The sequence below is a fragment of the Globicephala melas genome, chromosome 12, assembly GCF_963455315.2.
Source record: "Globicephala melas chromosome 12, mGloMel1.2, whole genome shotgun sequence".
Lineage (NCBI taxonomy): Eukaryota > Metazoa > Chordata > Mammalia > Artiodactyla > Delphinidae > Globicephala > Globicephala melas.
Window position 1 is genome coordinate 32,248,468 of NC_083325.1, and position 18,557 is coordinate 32,267,024.

The window sequence follows — 18,557 nt, forward strand, 5'->3', positions numbered from 1 at the left end:
CCTCTTGGCATCCCGTGCCTTGGAGCCCGGTAACTAACCAGAGCTCTTCAGCTCACCCCAGCCCCTGCCTTGCAGACTGACAGTGGCCAGTACTGGTGGACACCTGGTCATGACTGAGTCTGTGCCCTCTGAGCAGATTTGACCTTTGTCTGCTGCTGCTCTTGCAGAGCTGGTCTGCATTTGGTCTCACCGTGACCTACCCACAGTCTGAAATGGTACTTCCGTGCTCTCAGTGGTTTATGATGTTCCTCTTCTGGGTATGGCCTGTTCCTATTTCCTGGTTACTTTGCAGGGAGGAGGGATAGGTCAATGGAAGTAATTTCACCATGAAACATCCCTGTCTTTTGAAGGCATCTCTTAGCCAGCTGATATCCTCCAGCTAATGAAAGGGTCAGCATTTTCTTGAAACATTGATAGAAGAACAATTTCCCTATTTTATTTCTTTATTTTTAATTTTTTTGGCTGCACCGCACAGCATGTGGGATCTTAGCTCCCCAACCAGGGATCAAACCCACACCCCCTGCAGTGGAAGCGCGGAGTCTTAACCACTGGACTGTCAGGGACGTCCCGAATTTCCCTATTTTAAGGTGCTTCTGCCCTGTCTGCCTCAGTCCTCCTGACCTAATGCCCCTTTGATCATCTACTTAACTATCTATCTATCTTTCACTAGGTGGGTGTCATTTTCTAATTGACTATTGACCAAACAAACAAAACACCATTTGGTGATTTAGAATACAAAGGACTTGGTAAGGGAGAAAGGTTAGAATGGAAGAGTAGTGACCACTCACCTGTTTCAGTAAACATCCCTGCTTGATAATGACCCCTCTGAACTCTTCTTTCAGAATCACATCATCATCACTAGAATTCTCTTCACAGAAGAACCCACTGTCTGGCTATTGGGGAACCAAAGAGCAAGTTTATTTTCCCAGTCTTAGGCATATTGCTACTTATACCATCTCCATCTCCATCTCCCCTCCAGCCACTCCTTCCCCCTGTGGTTTATTGGTTTATTCCAACCTGAACTTTAAAGTTTCTGGGTTTTTTTTTTTTTGGCCTTGCAGCGTGGCATGTGGGATCTTAGTTTCCTGATCAGGGATTGAACCAGCGCCCCCTGCCGTGGAAGCTCAGAGTCTTAACCACTGGACTGCCAGGAAAGTCCCATCTAGATGCTTATTTCTTGTTGCTAGATGCTCTCTTGTCTCCGCTCAAGTGTGGTTTTTATCAATATCCTTTCATTTTCTTGGGTTCCCCAAGCTATATTGGAAGTCTAGCTCAGCACATCTTTTTTCAAAGCCTTTCTTCTCTTGGGATCTTATGGCCAAATCCCTGAAAGCAGAGTTGGCTAGTTTATAAGACACTGTGCACACGACACAATCTCCACAACGCCCTCTGCCACTCAGCTCCTCCATGTTGAGAAGACCAAGAGCACGTGTCCAGCCACATCCTCTGAGGTCAGGAGGGAACTGGGCCTTGCTCAGCTATAAGAGAGCAATGAATCACACAGAGGAAGAGGAGCCACTGTGCTGGGTATTTTTAGAGTCCCACATTTAAATGGCTATAAACAACCAGATCAAAATTCTGAAAAAAAAAAATTCTGACAGGGGAACGTCCCCAAAGTGAAATGAAACTCTCTCTGTGACAGTCACTTCATTTTTATAAGCAGCTTCCTTATTTCTGTGCTCTGACCCCAAATAGAAACAAAATTGCCAGAATCCCCCTAGAAATCCACTTTGCCAGATTTCTCATGTAACCCAAGATTAAGTCCGTATTGTGCAATACAGTGTTTCCCAATCTGTGGTAAGCATGCCACCGGGGATACTCATGGTGCAGGGGGAAGGAACCTGGATGAACACATTTTGTATTGAGTCACATATTTTAATGTTTATTTGGAAATATAAAACTGGCCCATTCTGATTTTACACATCTCCCTCTAGAAAGGAAGCTCCCAGAGGGCCATAATTTTTGCCTGTTATTTTTCTTTCCACTACTGTATCTCCTTTGTCTAGGTGGGTGCCTGTCATGTACTTGGGCCTAATAAGTTGTTTTTTGTGTGTGTGTGTGTGTGGTACGCGGGCCTCTCACTGTTGTGGCCTCTCCCGCTGCAGAGCACAGGCTCTGGACGTGCAGGCTCAGCGGCCATGGCTCACGGGCCCAGCCGCTCTGCGGCATGTGGGATCCTCCCGGACCGGGGCACGAACCCGTGTCCCCTGCATCGGCAGGCGGACTCTCAACCACTGCGCCACCAGGGAAGCCCCTGGGCCTAATAAGTTTTTAATAAAAGAATTCTTGCTTAGAATAAGAATAGATATAGCAAATTTTTAAAAGTAAATAAAGAAAACTATTCACGTGAACAATATTTTCCTTTAAACAATCTCACTGGATGTGACAGGCATGGTGGAGGGGGACAGCTGTCAAGTCAGGGACATGGATCAACGCTGTAGGGCTGGCCTCTTTCTTTCACGGCGGATATGAACTGAGACCAACCTAGAACCCGCCCAGAGCAGCCCCCAAGCCAGGAGGAGTAGGTGGGGAGCTCTCTCACTCACAAAGTAGTAGAAGGCGTCGGGGTTGTCGAGGAAAGGGTTCTCAGCAGTTCCGTCCACCGCGTATTTGGAGAGGTCTCCAGCAGGCTGCAGGTACCCTTCGTTGAGCAAGGAGGAGGCTACCACCAGGCCCTCCTGGCGATTCCGAACAGATTTATTGGAAACCAGCCAGTCGATGACACAGTTACCTGGATGGGACCATCAGAGGGAATGTTAGCTCTCTTTACCAAAGAACAAGCCACTGACAGTTGCCCCTGGAGAGCTCCGGATGACCCAAGTGTCAGACTTGTCTCATCTTCCCTGTTACTCCAAGAAGGAAAAATGAAATCCGCGGGACAGATACCTGGAAACAAAAGGAACCATGTAAAATGTTTTGAAAAACATCTACATGCTCCTCAAGGAACAAGGCGTACATAAAGAAATGGTTTTTACTAACCCACTCATTTATTCCATTAATGACCTAGAACTTCTGCTAGGAGCTAAGTTCTGTGATGGGTACTGGGGAGGCTTCCTCAGGGAATCTAAAAAGGGGATCTGCGTGATAAGTGTTGTGACAAGTGCTTTGCTGTGGATGGATACAGGGAGCTGCTGGATCAAATCTGCAGGAAGGCGTGGAGGGGTGGGTGGGGGAAGGGCTACCGCGTGCGTGCGCGCCATCAGGAAAAGTTTCACAGAGGAAGTGACACTGACTGGATGTTTGCCAACCATCTACTCAGGCAGGGGCCGAGAGGAACCAGCAGGGGCTGAGGGAGCTGCAGTGTGAACAGACTCACACAGGCATGAAGCAGCCCCGCTGGTGGGTGGGGGGAGGAGTTGGTGGAAAGAAGGCAAACAATGACGAGAGAGAGAGGAAGGCCCAGTGTGAGTGGGGAGAGCTTTGATGGTACATTAGGATATTTGGCAGTGAAGAGCTATTGCAAGTTTTTAAGCAGAAAACACCATGACAGTACGTGTATGTCCTAAATTCGAATTTGGCGATGTCCCTTGCACCGAATGTCACACCTTAGACAAGGGTCTAGCAGAGACCTTGAGAAGCCATTCAAACAGCCTTCTGCCTCAAGAGAGGATTGCAAGGAGCCATCAACTGGATTATTAGCAGGTTATAATGAAACTTTTTATGAAAAATATTCTGTACAACCAACAAGGTCCTACCACATAGTGCAGGGCACTATACCCAATATTTTGTAATGACCTATAAGGGAAAAGAATCTGAAGAAGAATATATATATATATATATGTATGTATAACTGAATCACTGTGCTGTACACCTGAAACTAACACAATATTGTAAATCAACTATATTTCAATAAAAATAAGTAAATAAATAAAACAAATTTCTTTCAAACATTTTATACACACACACACACACACACACACACACACACACACACGTAGTCTGTACAAATGTAGCCAACCAGGGAGCCAACATAACAGGTCCCAGGTCATCAAAGCAAGAGCAGTAGGATATGCCATCCTTGAAACAAGAGTGAAAGCAGTTGATTAGTGTACCTTCCATGAATTTCATATACAAAATGCTTTGCCCACTTTTCTTTCTCTAGAAGGATAAACTAATTAATACTGCACTTCTGACTTTAATCCTTGTAGTGACCCTGTAAAAGAGGTAGGGCGGTAATTACAGACCTCTTTTAAGAATGAGAAAATTAAGACTCAGAGGGTTTAAGTGACCTTAGGCCCGAGTTAACACCTGCAATGGGCCTTCACTTACGTGTTCTAATCCTAGATTCCATATGTGTTCAGCTAGGCATGCCGAAGCTCAAAAGACAATTTCAGTCTAATCTCCCCATCACCTGACATTCAAGGTCCTCCATCACATGTCATCAGTGCCTGGGTCCCAGTCTCTGCCACAGACTTGTCTCTCCGCTGAGACCACCCGAGTCCCACAGGAAGGCTCAAGCCACCTGAATTTCTAGAATCCGGTCTGACCTTCAATGGAGAGAACTTAAGTAGTTCAAGCCCAGTACTCTGGGACTCAGTAAGGCATTTCACAGGAAATAAGTCTGACCTGGACCTTGTGCCCAGACCTATATCAGAACTTCCCCTTGGTTTCTTTTTCTAGAGGCTTTGTCTTAGTGACCTCCGTCCTACTTGAGTTAGGGCCCTGCCTTATTCTTGGTATCTGGATTCCAAATCTCAGCCCTGGCTTTTCTCATGCTAATGGACTACTGCCTTGACTCTCTGAGGCTGAATTCCCCTGGGATACTACCCACCCCCTCCCCCCATTACCCCAGATCACACCCTTTATCCTCCACCTTGAGAACATTGACCTCTACCGTTTTTGTGCATTATCTATTGATTGGACAGCCCTTCGAATTCCATCTGTTGTATCTTCTCAGTGTTTTCCTCTCTTGACCTCTATTGCCACCATAAGTCAGCCATGTCTGACATCTGACAACCTAGTCCCGAACTGTACTTCTCATTTTTTTTTCCCCTAAGGAACCATCAGTCCTACCAGGCTGGTCATTTTCTTTCCCTGATGAATATTCTGGAAATCTCAGCCCCATAACTTTGTCCTCACCATCTGCTCAGCCTAACTATCCTCATCAGAATTCCTTCCCACAAACACTTAAAGAAACTCTACCCATCTTTCAGAGTAGAATTTAGGCACCATCTTCTATTCATCCCAACTACCCCTGAGTTCTTTCTCTTTTCTGAACACACAGAATTGATTGTCTGTGCAGTCGTGTGACTCCTTAATCATAATAACTGCATTGAGAGCCTGTACCATATAGTACTTAGAGTGTGTTCTAAACACATTACAGTTACAGCAAGCCTTAATGTAGGTGCACTACGATTATCCCTATTTGATAGACAAGGAAAGTGAAGAGAGGCTAAATTGTTGGCCTAAGCTTTTACAGATAGTACGCTGAAGAGCTAGAATTTGAACCAAGGAAGTCTGCCTCCAAAGAACATGTTTTAAACCACTACACCACCTCCCTAAACCCATAATGCCTAATGCCTCACGCTGTGCAGCCTCAGACATCCCGAATGTTTCCACCTAAATTTTACATTGATTCCTGTTTATCACCTTATTCACCTCTGTGTCTATTTCAACATCCTGCCATTTACTGGAAAACAAAATATGACCCTTTGATTCATATAGCTGGAACTTCTGAGATTTTTATCTTGAACGACAAAGTTTTGTTTCACCCTTCTTTCTCCTTCCACGCTGGGGAAGTTCAATGATCATGTCCACCAGCCTGCATTCCATGACCCCACTCCCCGCCCCCATGCTCTACATCCATCACCCACACGTGAGGCTGAGCGAGGCCTCCATACCGCCTGCCCCAGAAGCCCCACTTCAGACTCACAAGGCCCTTTACCTGTGAAGCAGTGATTGAAAATCTTCTTGTCCTTCTCTAGGTTCAGCTCTTTTACTCCTTTTTCAGTGTCTTTCATGGACAAATACAAGGCACTGCACAGATGAAAACACATGGGTGAGTAAGAGCTTTTCAGAATGGCCAGTCCTCTCTGGGATTTGCCCCCTCAAGGGGCTGCTCCTGTGTACAAGCCTTCCCCTCCCCAGGTGAACCCTGAGCCTAATCTCTCCAGTAGATCGTAAGTACATCATTAGACGGCAGAGTTCATAATCGCATAACTTTGTGGCCTGAGCAACATTCAGCAAAACGTACTGGGAAGGTACTTAACGTCTCTTAAATTCACTAAACTCTGCTGGTTTAATTTTTAGTGTCTGAGACGGAGAGTTGCCCCCAGTTAGGTGCCCAAGATGAAATGTTCTTGGGGCTCAATCCTCATGTCCCATTTCTTTGTGTCCTTCAAGAGACCATCTGGTATAGACATTTGCCTCCCAGAAAGTGAATGTCTTGACTAAGCTTATCCCTTTATCCTAAAAATTAGGAGATAAAGCAAAACAGCGAGACATTCTCATTTTTGTCCTTGAAGTAATGAACTAAAGATAGCCTTATCAGAGAAATTGCAAGCAACAAAACCCAAGGCCACGTTCATGGATCTCGTGGCTCCACGTAGCACAAGCATCATTCGCACTTAGCTCTGACAGCTGTGGTTAGAAATGTGGTCACTTGACCACCCCACCCAGCAGCTACAGCTAGACTAGGCAACTCCTCTTGGGTCTTTACCAAAAAGCTTTCTTGGTGAGAGAAAGTGCTCATTCTCTCTAAGCTCAATGCACAAATTTCATCAGACTCCTGTGACCTGCCACGTCCTGCAGGAGGCATGCAGAGGACTTTTTTCAGTCCCCTCCTAAGGACTCCCCTCACCCATTTTGTAAACCAATATGGAATTTAAGTAGCCAATATGGAATTCTTCCTGGCAGGGCTCCTGTTACAGGATATGTTCCACATAAAAGCAAAAACCAGCAAAAAGTAAAAAGACTCCTAGAGAAAGGGGCTCATGTGATATCCACCTTTAGGCAACAACCATCACCTGCAATTCCAGGCCAGTCAACATCAGAGGTCATTAATCTAGGCCAAGGCACAAATGGCTTCCGGCTAGGAGAGGTGTTCACCCTTGCTGAATGTGTGAACTTGAACTTGAAACCTTACCTGCTAGGACACACAGCCCGTGCCTTTTCCTACCTACCTATAGACCCTGAAGCTTTCTTTTAAGAGTAACTTATTATGGCTACTTCATATATACAATGATGCATCTCTCTCTCTCTATCTGTCTCTTTCTCTCTCTCTCCATCCCCCATCTCTCTCTCTGCCAAGACTACCCAAAATGAGGGAACTTAAATTCCACTGCCCCCTCTCCTCAGCTGCTAGACCTTAGAGAAGCCACAATCACTCCTTCAGACCCAGGTAAACATCTTAGTAAACCAAGGGCCAGTACTATGGACCTGGAAGGGTGGATACAGCCTTCAGAGGTGACCAAAGCAGGCCTTGGAGCAGGATCTGTTGTGAGATTTCCTGAAGAAGCAGGGTGGGAGGAGGGAAGAGTGAAGGGAAGCAAACATAGAAAATCACCCTATGGAATGAAGTGAGAGAGTGGCATGGACATATATACACTACCAAATGTAAAATAGATAGCTAGCGGGAAGCAGCCGCAGAGCACAGGGAGATCAGCTTGGTGCTTTGTGACCACCTACAGGGGTGGGATAGGGAGGGTGGGAGGGAGGGAGATGCAAGAGGGAGGAGATATGGGGATATATGTATATGTATAGCTGATTCACTTTGTTATACAGCAGAAACTGACACAACATTGTAAAGCAATTATACTCCAATAAAGATGTTAAAAAATAATTTTTAAAAAAAGAAAATCACCCTAAGTCAATGGTTTCTGGCAGTCGGATGGACCTCCTGGTAGATTTCCTGGCAAACTTCTGACCCCCTTCAATGCATTTAATGGCCTTCTTGATGTCCCGAACCCAGCCATCTCTCTCCTCCAGGAAGGCTGCCTGGAAGAAGTGGTCCTGCTGTTTGGTCGTAGTGATCTTAAACACAAACTGAAATCAAAACACATCCCATTAGGAATGACTCCTTTCAAGGGGCTGAGGTCTCTTATGAAGCACAGCAGTTGAGCCAACCCTGTTCTGGAAGTGCTTGGCCAAGAAAGACCCAAATGCCCAGGGTAGAGGGTGGGTGGTGTGGAGAGGGACTGGCCCAGGAAGCTCCATTCACATTGCAGGCTATGCATGGTCTCAAGGGTCAGCCCCTGACAAGGTATTCATGGTGGTTAACGACATCAACTCACCATCCTTTTGCCAAAGTCCTGGCAAGGGCTAGTCAGAGTGCTTCCTTTCAGGGGAATCATTCCTTTGGGGCTGTTATCACTTTTCTTCTTATAGAATTCAACTCCATCTTCTAACAACACAACCCACATGGGTTTCCAGGTGTTGAACATGCTCCCCTGTAATGACAACAGAAAGAGCTGGGTAATGATGTTTTCTAAAACTCTTCTATAGGTGGCAAAGGGCTTGATAAATAGCCTAGCTTTGGCCAGTGTGGACACAGGCGACCCGCATTTGTAACTCAGAGCACAGCCTTGTGTACAGGCATGGCTAAGAGGTATGAAAATCACCTGCAGAACCGTCTCTAATGCCAGCATGATGCTGTCATGTCAGTGTAGCCTTTAGGAATATCCTTACTTAAAAAGTTTTCAGTTTGGATTAATGCCAACTGTCCCTTTATCAACAGATAACTGTTCTGACTACATCAAGGAAGTCTCTCTTTTTTATCTATATTTTGGGAGGGTTTTGGAAAAGGAAGAGAACAGGGTTCTATGCCTCTTATCTTTGAACCCACGATGTCACCCTGTCATGACTACCACAAAATGGGGTTATCATCCAGTTCCCAGAAGATCCTGTTGGTTATCTTAAAATACAAACAGCCTCTATATAAAGGTCCAGTTTCCCAAAAGGAAGACTATTTATGCAAAGAAGATAAATACTTGTGGGACTATCATTTTGCTTGTCCAAGTGTTTCCTTTGTTTTAGTGACTGAAAAAAAAAGTGTTAAATTAATACACACTATCTCTTTTCTGAACATGCAGAATAATTATTCATGCTAGCACTGAATTATTTCCCTTTTTGAAAAAATGGGCAAGGTCAGACACTATGCCAACACATGAAATAATTTCAATCAAATGTCCTTCTGTTTTACATCTATCAGAGAGAAACTCAGAATATAAAGAGTTCCTGCAAATCAATAAGAAAAAATACAAATAATCTATTTTTTTTAATGGGCAAAAGACTGGAAGAGGCACTACATTAAAAAAAAAATCTCTGAAAAAGTGTTTAACATCATTATCCATCAGGGAAATGCAGATTAAAACCACAATGAAATACCTCTGCACACCCACTAGAGCATCTAAAATTTTGAAAGCTTGAGAAGAGCAAGACTTGGCAAGGACGTAACTGGAACTCCCATACGTGGCTGGCAGGAGTGCAAAATGGTACATCCAATTTGGAAAACTGTGGAGAATGTTCTAATTCTTAGAAGATATATTTTGACATATTTAGGCATGAGGGAGCATGATAAGCTGACTTATTCTCAAATATCTCAGCATAAAAATATGTGTGTATATTTATATAGAAATACAGAGATAAGACAAATGTAGCCATGTGTTAACAATTCATAAACCTAGGGAAAGAGTATATAGGTAGTCATACTATTTTCTCCACTTCTCTGTGGGTTTGAAAATGTTCAAAATAATTGGGAAAAATTAATAAATAAATGAACAACACATGATACTACTACATACTAAAATTTGGGATGTGCTTTTAGGGAAATCTATAGACAAGTCTAAAAACTTTTAAATAAATGAAATTAATAAAAGATCTATTCACAGAGCTAGGAGTAAGAAGTTGGACTAGATGACTGCTGAAATGCCTTTCAAGTCTCAAATTTTATATTCCACTTCTGACCTATCAAAGATTTATAACTGCCAGAGTCACTCAGGGCTTTTGACCTTGGAACCGGGATAAAATTAGGAGACGTCAGCCAGCACTATATTCCTTCCGTAGACCATTAAAATAAAACTACTCCCGGGCTTCCCTGGTGGTGCAGTGGTTGAGAGTCTGCCTGCCGATGCAGGGGACACAGGTTCGTGCCCCGGTCCTGGAAGATCCCACACGCCGTGGAGCGGCTGGGCCCGTGAGCCATGGCCGCTGAGCCTGCGCGTCCGGAGCCTGTGCTCTGCAGCGGGAGAGGCCACAACAGTGAGAGGTCCGCATACCGCAAAAATAAATAAATAAATAAAATAAAAATAAAATAAAACTACTCCGGAGCCAACTATTCAAAATGAGTTTGTGCTTTACTAATTCAAATGCAGCCTCAGGGTCTGACAGCTCACTGGGTGGAGGATGTGTCATTTGGGATTCAGGGGCATTGAGGAGGCTGATACTTGGTAAAACAAGGGAAATCGGACAGCTTATAAAGTGGGACTTTGTTCCAGTCTTGGTAGTGGTTAGTTAGGTTAGGATGATGGAATTCTGGGTCATCTCTCTCCTCTGCACCTGCTGGCTTCTCCCTGGATAACCTGACAGCACCTCCTCTCCATGACCGCTATATTTACCCTTCTCTGTCCTTAACCTTCTTGGTGGTCACCCAAGAGCAAACCCAGAAGTGTGATCACGGACTGCCCATGCCAGAAAGGCATTTAGGATCATCTACCAACAGCCTCATCATACACGTAAGAAAGCTGAGGCCACTTTAAGTGACTGGGCCTAGTACACCTGACCAGTTAATGTGGGACTGAGATTAGAATCCAGGCCTCCTGATTCCTAATTTTATGTTCTTTCCATTCCCCTTAGATGCCATCTTCATTTTGGTTCTCACTGAGTCATTCTTGAATCTAAATCAATTTTTAGGCCACTTAGCCAGCTATATATATAACCTCATATATGTGTATATGTGTGTACATAAAATCATAAAACATCTAAATTGTAAATCACATCATAATATGATCCTATATAATAATATGTTTTATGATACTATAAATATATAAGGTTTATATATGTAAGTAAATATATATGTGGCATATGCCTGCTTTCCTCCATTATAGGACAAAACCTATACAATTACATGTCAGAATGGGCAGGTTTTAAATGTTGAGTCAAATTTAAAGTTTCCAAGTGAGTCACTGTACATCATCATGGAAGTGGTTAGTTTAGTGCATAAGAGTCTGACGTTGCATGATACCAAAAGAAGAAATCTTAAAGCTCAAGATATTTGACCACTTAAAAAAATTGAATTTCTGTACAGTAAAAAAACAAATGAACAAACAACAACAACAACAAAAACCCTGAACAACTGAAAAGCAAATTAAAAGGTATGAATATTTATAATATAGTATCATATAATTAAAGGTTAATATCCTTAATATATATATTTTTGGGGGGGGGTTACGCGGGCCTCTCACTGTTGTGGCCTCTCCCGTTGCGGAGCACAGGTTCCGGACGTGCAGGCTCAACGGCCATGGCTCACGGGCCCAGCCACTCTGCGGCATGTGGGATCCTCCCAGACCAGGGCACGAACCCGCGTCCCCTGCATCAGCAGGCGGACTCTCAACCACTGTGCCACCAGGGAAGCCCCTTAATATACTTTTTAACCCTTTAGAATTAATAATAAATATACAAACCCTCTCAATGTTTTTTTTAAATGGACAAACAATAGAAACAGCCAGTTCTCAAAAGAAGAAATGCTTGGGTCCAATAAACATAAAAATGTACTGCTTCAACAGCATTTAAACAAATGCAAATTAAACAAAATATAAACTTATTCTTCAATACATTTTTTTAAAAGATTTATAAAATGTATTGGTGAAGATTTGGGAAAATGGGCGCGTGGGGAAAAAAAAGGAGCTCTATTGGTCAGCAGTTTGATGTGGGCTATGAAAAAAACTAAAGTCATTTGTAGGCTATATAAATAGAAGCATAGGAAAGTAACGTTCTAACTTTAAATGGAGCATCACCGGTAGGTGACCATGGAGCTGGGTGGCCCAGGCTTTTTTTTTTTTTTTTTTTTTTTTTTTTTTGCGGTACGTGGGCCTCTCACAGCTGTGGCCTCTCCCCTTGCGGAGCACAGGCTCCGGACGCACAGGCTCAGCGGCCATGGCTCACGGGCTCAGCCGCTCCGCGGCATGTGGGATCTTCCCGGACCGGGGCACGAACCCGTGTCCCCTGCATCGGCAGGCAGACTCTCAACCACTGCGCCACCAGGGAAGCCCCTAAACCTCGTTTTCTACATCTGGCAAATGAGGATAATGCTATCACCTATTTCTTAGGATGATTGGGAGATTAAATAAAATAATCCACGAACATTGCTTAGGGCAATATCCAGAACATAGGGAGCACCCAATAAATAGTATCTAGTCCCTGTAATTCTGTACTTATGGTTGCACCTGGAGAATGAACTTGACCTCAGGAAACCTCAAAGCTACAGATAAAGTGAAGGCTGTTCAAAAGAGAGTGACAGGATGGCATCTCTCTTGGGGAAATTGTTGGAACTGGTAGGTTTTAGCCCAGAAAGGGACAGGCAGGGTGGATAAGGACTGTCTTCAAGGGTGTGAAACATTTCGATTGTTTTGAAGTCTCAGTAGGTGAAAGTTTCAGAAGAAAACAGTTTGCTGCATAACTTAAGGGAGAAAGTTAAATTAGTGAGTTCCCTGGCACAAGAGGTCTTCTAGCACGCTTGTGAACAGAGTAGTAAAAGAAATTCAGGCCACAGATGAGAAGTTCAGTTAAATGCTTATCAAAATATGTTACATTCCTTTCAATCCTCAGATTCTACACATCTGTTCTAAAAACGTGTTATTACTATTATGCCTTTAGTCTTCTAATTCCAGATGCCCTTGCCTTCATCTGAACACTTGGGCTTCACCTGCAAGCAAAAACAAAACAAAACTGCAAAAAAATCCCCTCAAAAACATATTTAACATGAATACCTAAAAATGACCCCATTAGAAATTATTTTTTTAAGTTACCATAATATGAACCCCCGAGATTTTTTTGGTTTCTCTACAAATAATGAAAGATAAAGCAGCTCCCATGCTTCAGACACTGGCCTGGGTGTTGGGGTATAACCATGAACGAGACGCCATCTTTGCTCTCAAGATGTTCACAATCTAACAGGGGAGAGAGTGACCTGGACCTGCAACTCCAGGGCGGTGTGATGAATGCACAAACTGAGACAGGCCTTCCTGCGCATGTGTGGCTTCACAGAAAGAAGCCATGACTCATTGCCGAGGGAGGGGACAGCTTGATTGTGGTGCCGAGCCCCTCCCAGACATCTCCCACCAAGTGAAGACACCTCCTTTCACTTCTCCTTTTCTTCAAACTTCTCTTTTCCTATGTTGACATATAGCTAGAATTTAAAGGAAAACTATATGATGGTCAAAACGACATATTGAACAAAAGCAGAACTGTGAGTGAGTATCATCTATTCTCCCACACTCATGGGACATGTTATTTTAAGTTGGTGTTGCTTCTATGAAGTCCTTATTTCTGCTACATCATAAATTGCTTCATCTAGTTGTCCAACCTGATCTATGACATCACTTGTATAACATCCCAGATCAATGGTCATTTTGTGCCAGTTTGAATACTTTGAAGGCAAGGAAACGAATCTGTTCAGTAGAATATTTTTTACATAAAAAAACTCTTCCAGGTTGGACAAGTTCTCAATAAAAACATATTAGGTTAGCAATAGAAAAATGACACAAAGTGTCTAACAGCATGTTTTCTGGAGTCTTAGGGATTTCGGTTCAAATTTCAACTTTGCCTCTTCTAAGCTGTGTGACCTTAGGCAAGCTACTTCATTTTTCCAAAACTTAGTCTCCTCACTTATAAAATGAAAATAATAATACTACCAATTTCCCATTGTTCTAAAGATTAAATAAGATAATACACTTAAAGGGCTGATCACTATGCCTAGCTTGTAGTAGGTGCTCAAAAAATGGTAACCATATAGGCAGATAAGATGACACAGTCTTGTAGGCAATACTATGAAGTCATTCTGGCCTAAGGTTCTCCTGGGCACCACACATCACAGCAACAGTGCTTTGGAAGAGAAAATCACTGCAATCTGAGCCCATGAGGGCCACGTATAACACGGTTAGGCACAGCTCTCTGTGACACTGGGACCACACTGCTGGGTTCCAGTCAATCTCGGCCACTGAATAGCCGTGTGACCTTAGGCAAGGCCCTTTGCCTCTCTGTACCTAACTTTCCTCCACTGTAAAGTAAGGGTAATAGTTGTACCCACTATATATATATATATATAGCATTAATGCATTAAATGCTTAGCTCTGTCCCTGCTGCAGGGTAAGCTCTACATATGTTGGCTACTCTGATGACAATGAATCAATGTGTGCGAATCAAGAGGGATTATTTCATGGTGTCTGGAAGACAAGGTAGCCGTTCAAAAGAATTGCTGGGCAGAGACCCCTGAGTCCTGCCCTCTGTTTTGCCCCAGGCTTTCCTCCTTCTATCAGAACATCATCTTTTTTGCAGCCCTTTTCTTTCCTGACCAAGCCTCTTGTCCTTCTCTTTCTCACCACCCTGATTCCTGTGCTTTCCCCCAGCCTCACAGGCCACCTAAATTCCTAAAACACTCCTTGGGTCAGCCCTGCCACTCAACATGCTGGCTGTTGTCATAGAAACGACAGTTGGCTGCATAAACCTCTAGGAATGAGACTGGTTGGTGACGTGACTTGGTGGAGTCTAGGTTGTTGGTTGCGTGTAATCTGCTCCTCTCTCTTTTTTTAAGCTATGATTATAAACATATCCAAATCAGTAGTATATTTTCAAGGACCTCCAAAATATGTTTATTAGCTGGAAGTAACCCCCTAATCAGAGGAAAAGGGAGGTTGAGGTCACTACACACACTCTTGCCCACAGTACAGTTTGTCCAGGCCCCACTCTGGCTCTGCAAAGTTCATCTCACCTCCCTTTTGCTGGCTTGGGAAGCCTGCTTTTCAGAAGGCTTCCTGGGATCAACGAGATGGTGGGCTTTGTGGTTGGGCAAGCCTGGGTTTGAATCCCAGGCTGTCCTCTTACTGGCAAGCCACTTATTCTCTCTGAGCCTCAGTTTCTCATCTGTAAGATGGGGATAAGGGTATAGGGTGGATAGGATTGAATGAGATGGAGTTCATACAGTGGCTAGCTGCTACATGGCAGGCTCTAAGTGCTCTTTTTTTTGAAGTCAAAGTGGCAAGACTTTGAGGCAAGAAAATCCGGGTCTTCTTTAGAATGAAAAAGCTGCAAAATGACAGAATCATGTATTTTCCCTCCTGCTCTTAACCATCAACTCTATTTAAAGATCTCAGGAGGGAGGCAAAGGAGGAAACCTGAATTGTGAAATGTGGACAGTTATCTTGCACAGAAGAAAAGCAGAAACATTATATAGTCGATACCATTGACTACCGAGCCCAAGATTACTGACTTGACAAAATCCTTGTACTAGTATATTCTAATGTTATATTTTTTCCACCCAAAACATCTTTATATCCAATAAAATTATTTCATAAAACAAGAATAAGGAGAAATATATTCTCTATTACCACCCAGATATCTTAAACTGCGTAAGAAAAAAAGGTGAACCGGGGGAGACATATATTATCGCCTGTCGTGCTTTAACATCAATGACTATAGTCAAGGCATCTCCCAGACTTGTCAGAGAAAGATCTTCATGCTCTTTTCTTCACTATTAACTTGGCAACCAATCCAGGAAGCAGGGCATATGACCAATAGCGTCTAGGAGAGGACTGCCTATCTACTGAAGCATACAGCAATACTGATATTAATAATCATTGTGACTTAGGTACCATCTACTGTGTGCTAGGTTCCTGACAAATACTTTTTAACCCATGTATATGAAGTATCTGAAAGAGAAAAAAAATGACGTCTAAAGAAGTTAGGAAGTTTGGCACCTTACTGGGAAATTCTGACTTCAGTTCTGCAGCTGACAAAGGGAATCTCTGAATCAAGTATTTCTTTAAAATAACAAATTAGAGAATCCTAACACATTATAACAGAGAGGGTTCAAAAGGCCCCAGAGAAAAATGCAAAAAGTATGAAGATGTAAATTGTAGACATGAAAATTATGGGAGATATAAACTGGAAAAATAAATATGAAATTTCACCATGTTTTTTTCTAGGTACTTTTTCTAGACTGACTTTTACAGGCTATGATCTGAGAGAATTACTCTCACTGATTTAAAAATTTATTAATTTAAGTCCATATGCTTGCCAACCCTAACTCTTTCATCGTCATATTCTAGTGGGGCAGATTCACTTATTAGAGATTGAGTCTTTTAATCATTTGTAATTTATAGAGTTTAAAATGTAAGTATACAATATAACAGCAATTTTAATTACAAAATGCTTAAATTGTTTTTTTAAAAAAACAAACAAACAAAAAACCTTTGCAGAAAATATTTCCATTCACCTGTTCTTCTCAGGATACTAGCCTAAGTGACCAGGAAAGAAATGTCAACATTAATTACTGTTGGCTCTCAAGAGAGTATTAGTGCCTATTGCAAAGAGTCTACGTACACCTCTGTGTATATACATGTGTCTTTTCCAAAGGATGTTTCAAAATATGACTAGCTAGAAAGAATACCAGCTGAGGGCTCATTTATTCTCTGGCATCTACTCGTAACTCTCACGACCATAGACACATTACAAACCCTAACTTAGATTGAATTTACTCAATGAAAATCCCAGTGTACTGGACAGAGCTCAGTGCCAGGAGTCAGGGAGTGAGTTTCTGGTCCCAAATCTGTCACAGCCATGTGACTTGGAGCAGTCACCCAGCTTCTGGGTCTCCGCTTACTCTTGTGGAAATGAGGGAATGAGGTCAGATGGTCTAAGGCCCCTTCCAGATTTAAATCAAAACAGAATCAGGCAGCACTGTGAGCAGTTTAACCTCCTCTTAGTAGAATTTTCAGGTTAAAATGTTAAAGCATGGATGGCCTAAAACAGAGTCCCATTATGCTCTCATTCAATTAAAAACTGGAACGTACTGAGTTCAGTTCACTTCTAACGCCCTGAACTCACTTGGGTGGGTGTGAGTTACATGTTCATATAGGTGTTGTCCACAGGATGCCAACGAGCCCTATGTGTGAACTCACCCTCTTGGGGAGTATCACAGTGACACAGCACACACCCACCATCAGGAGAAAAACCAGCAGTGCTAATGAAATTCAATTTCCTGATGCCACACCAGTGAAACCAAGCATTTTTGAGTAAACTTGTGTCTCTGTTTTCTAATCTTTAAAATGGTTAATCTACCTACCAACTTAACAGCACGTTATACAAATTCACTAAGAACTGTGAGTGAAGAGATTTCAGTCCAATAAAAAAAGGATGAATAAGCTACCATTACTGTATCATTATATCCGCTCATCTTTAATATTTTCTTCTTCCTCTTTTCCAAAACAAAAAAAGAGGGGAAGAAGAATTTAAATAACAAATGAATAGTTTCGCCTAGTAACCTCTATAGAAGAAGAGTTTCAGTCTTCTAGCATAACACACATGTGTGACTCTTGAAAAGGATGCTTTAGATCCTGAAGGATTTCCAGACCCTGTCGTCTGGAATTCTCAGCCCCACAAAATCAAGCTGTGCTGACGCCTGAGCTGGATTCATTCACTTTTAAGAACCAGAAGGCAATGGAACACGTACTGGCTTCTCCGCACCACTCCAACCTTCTACAGGCTGCGATGCTCTCCCGTTTCAGCCCAATAGGTTCAGCAGGTAGAGAGTGCAAAGCTGGACTCCAATCCTCCCCCACCCTATCTCCAGGGACACCCTTTCAGGTGGCACTTTGCTTACCCTCTTCACAAGGTAGCCCTCTCTGATCCGCTTTGGTTCCATGTCGGACGGACAAAGAGATGGCCGAGTCCCGCCGCAGAAGTCGCCTCAGAAGCTCGCCCTCCTCTGAGAGCTGGGGCCGTTGTGGGCTGCTTTTCTAGAGCGAGGGCCCTTTCACAGTTTCCCCTCTGCTGGCAATCGCGTGATCACATCCTCTTCCCCTCACCGGGGTGGAAGATTAGAATAAGGAACTGCAGAGTGAAACAACCCATTCTTTGCTAACATTGGAGATTTGTCAAAAGTACAGTTGGGTCGAATATTTACCTAAGGTCAATTTTTATTATCATAAAGGAAATAATTCTCCTAAAGAGAAAAAAATGGTGAAAGGAAAAGGAAAATGAACAAGAAAACCCTACTGGTGGAAATTTTCCTGGCTTAGGAATTATATCTAGAAAGGCTGAATCAAAATGCCCAGAAATTCAGAACCGTCTGGTTAGCATAACAAAGGCAACTATTATTAAGTGAATGTCTACTTCTGTCCCAGGTGTTCTCCTAGGTGTGTTTCAGCCTACCTCATTTAGCATAGTTCTTATAAGAAACCCACAGGGGAAAGGATATTGTTGCCTCTATCTTAGACATAAGGAAACTCATGCTCAGAGAAGAAAGCAGTTGTCTTAAGGACCAGAAGAGTAGGGAGGGTCCTTAACAGGGTGCTGCTACCTCGCATCGGGCCTGTGATCTGTGTCACACACACCACTAACCCCAC

At 43.1% G+C, this 18,557-nt stretch overlaps 1 protein-coding gene across 5 annotated transcripts in view; it reads right to left on the minus strand.

Moving 5' to 3' along the window:
- Positions 1-18,557, minus strand: part of PLEK (pleckstrin) — a 58,568-nt gene that overhangs the window by 6,827 nt on the left and 33,184 nt on the right. For 3 of the 5 annotated variants that reach the window (XM_030877422.3, XM_060309827.2, XM_060309828.2), the window contains 6 exons: positions 17,813-18,042; positions 8,232-8,387; positions 7,802-7,983; positions 5,885-5,976; positions 2,547-2,731; positions 789-893 (listed from right to left, as the gene is read on the minus strand). In XM_030877422.3, coding sequence (XP_030733282.1) covers positions 789-893; positions 2,547-2,731; positions 5,885-5,976; positions 7,802-7,983; positions 8,232-8,387; positions 17,813-17,854 — 762 coding nt within the window. In that variant the 5' untranslated portion in view covers positions 17,855-18,042. The remainder of the gene's footprint in view (positions 1-788; positions 894-2,546; positions 2,732-5,884; positions 5,977-7,801; positions 7,984-8,231; positions 8,388-17,812; positions 18,043-18,557) is intronic. The other 2 variants (XM_060309825.2, XM_060309826.2) reach the window with 1 other exon arrangement.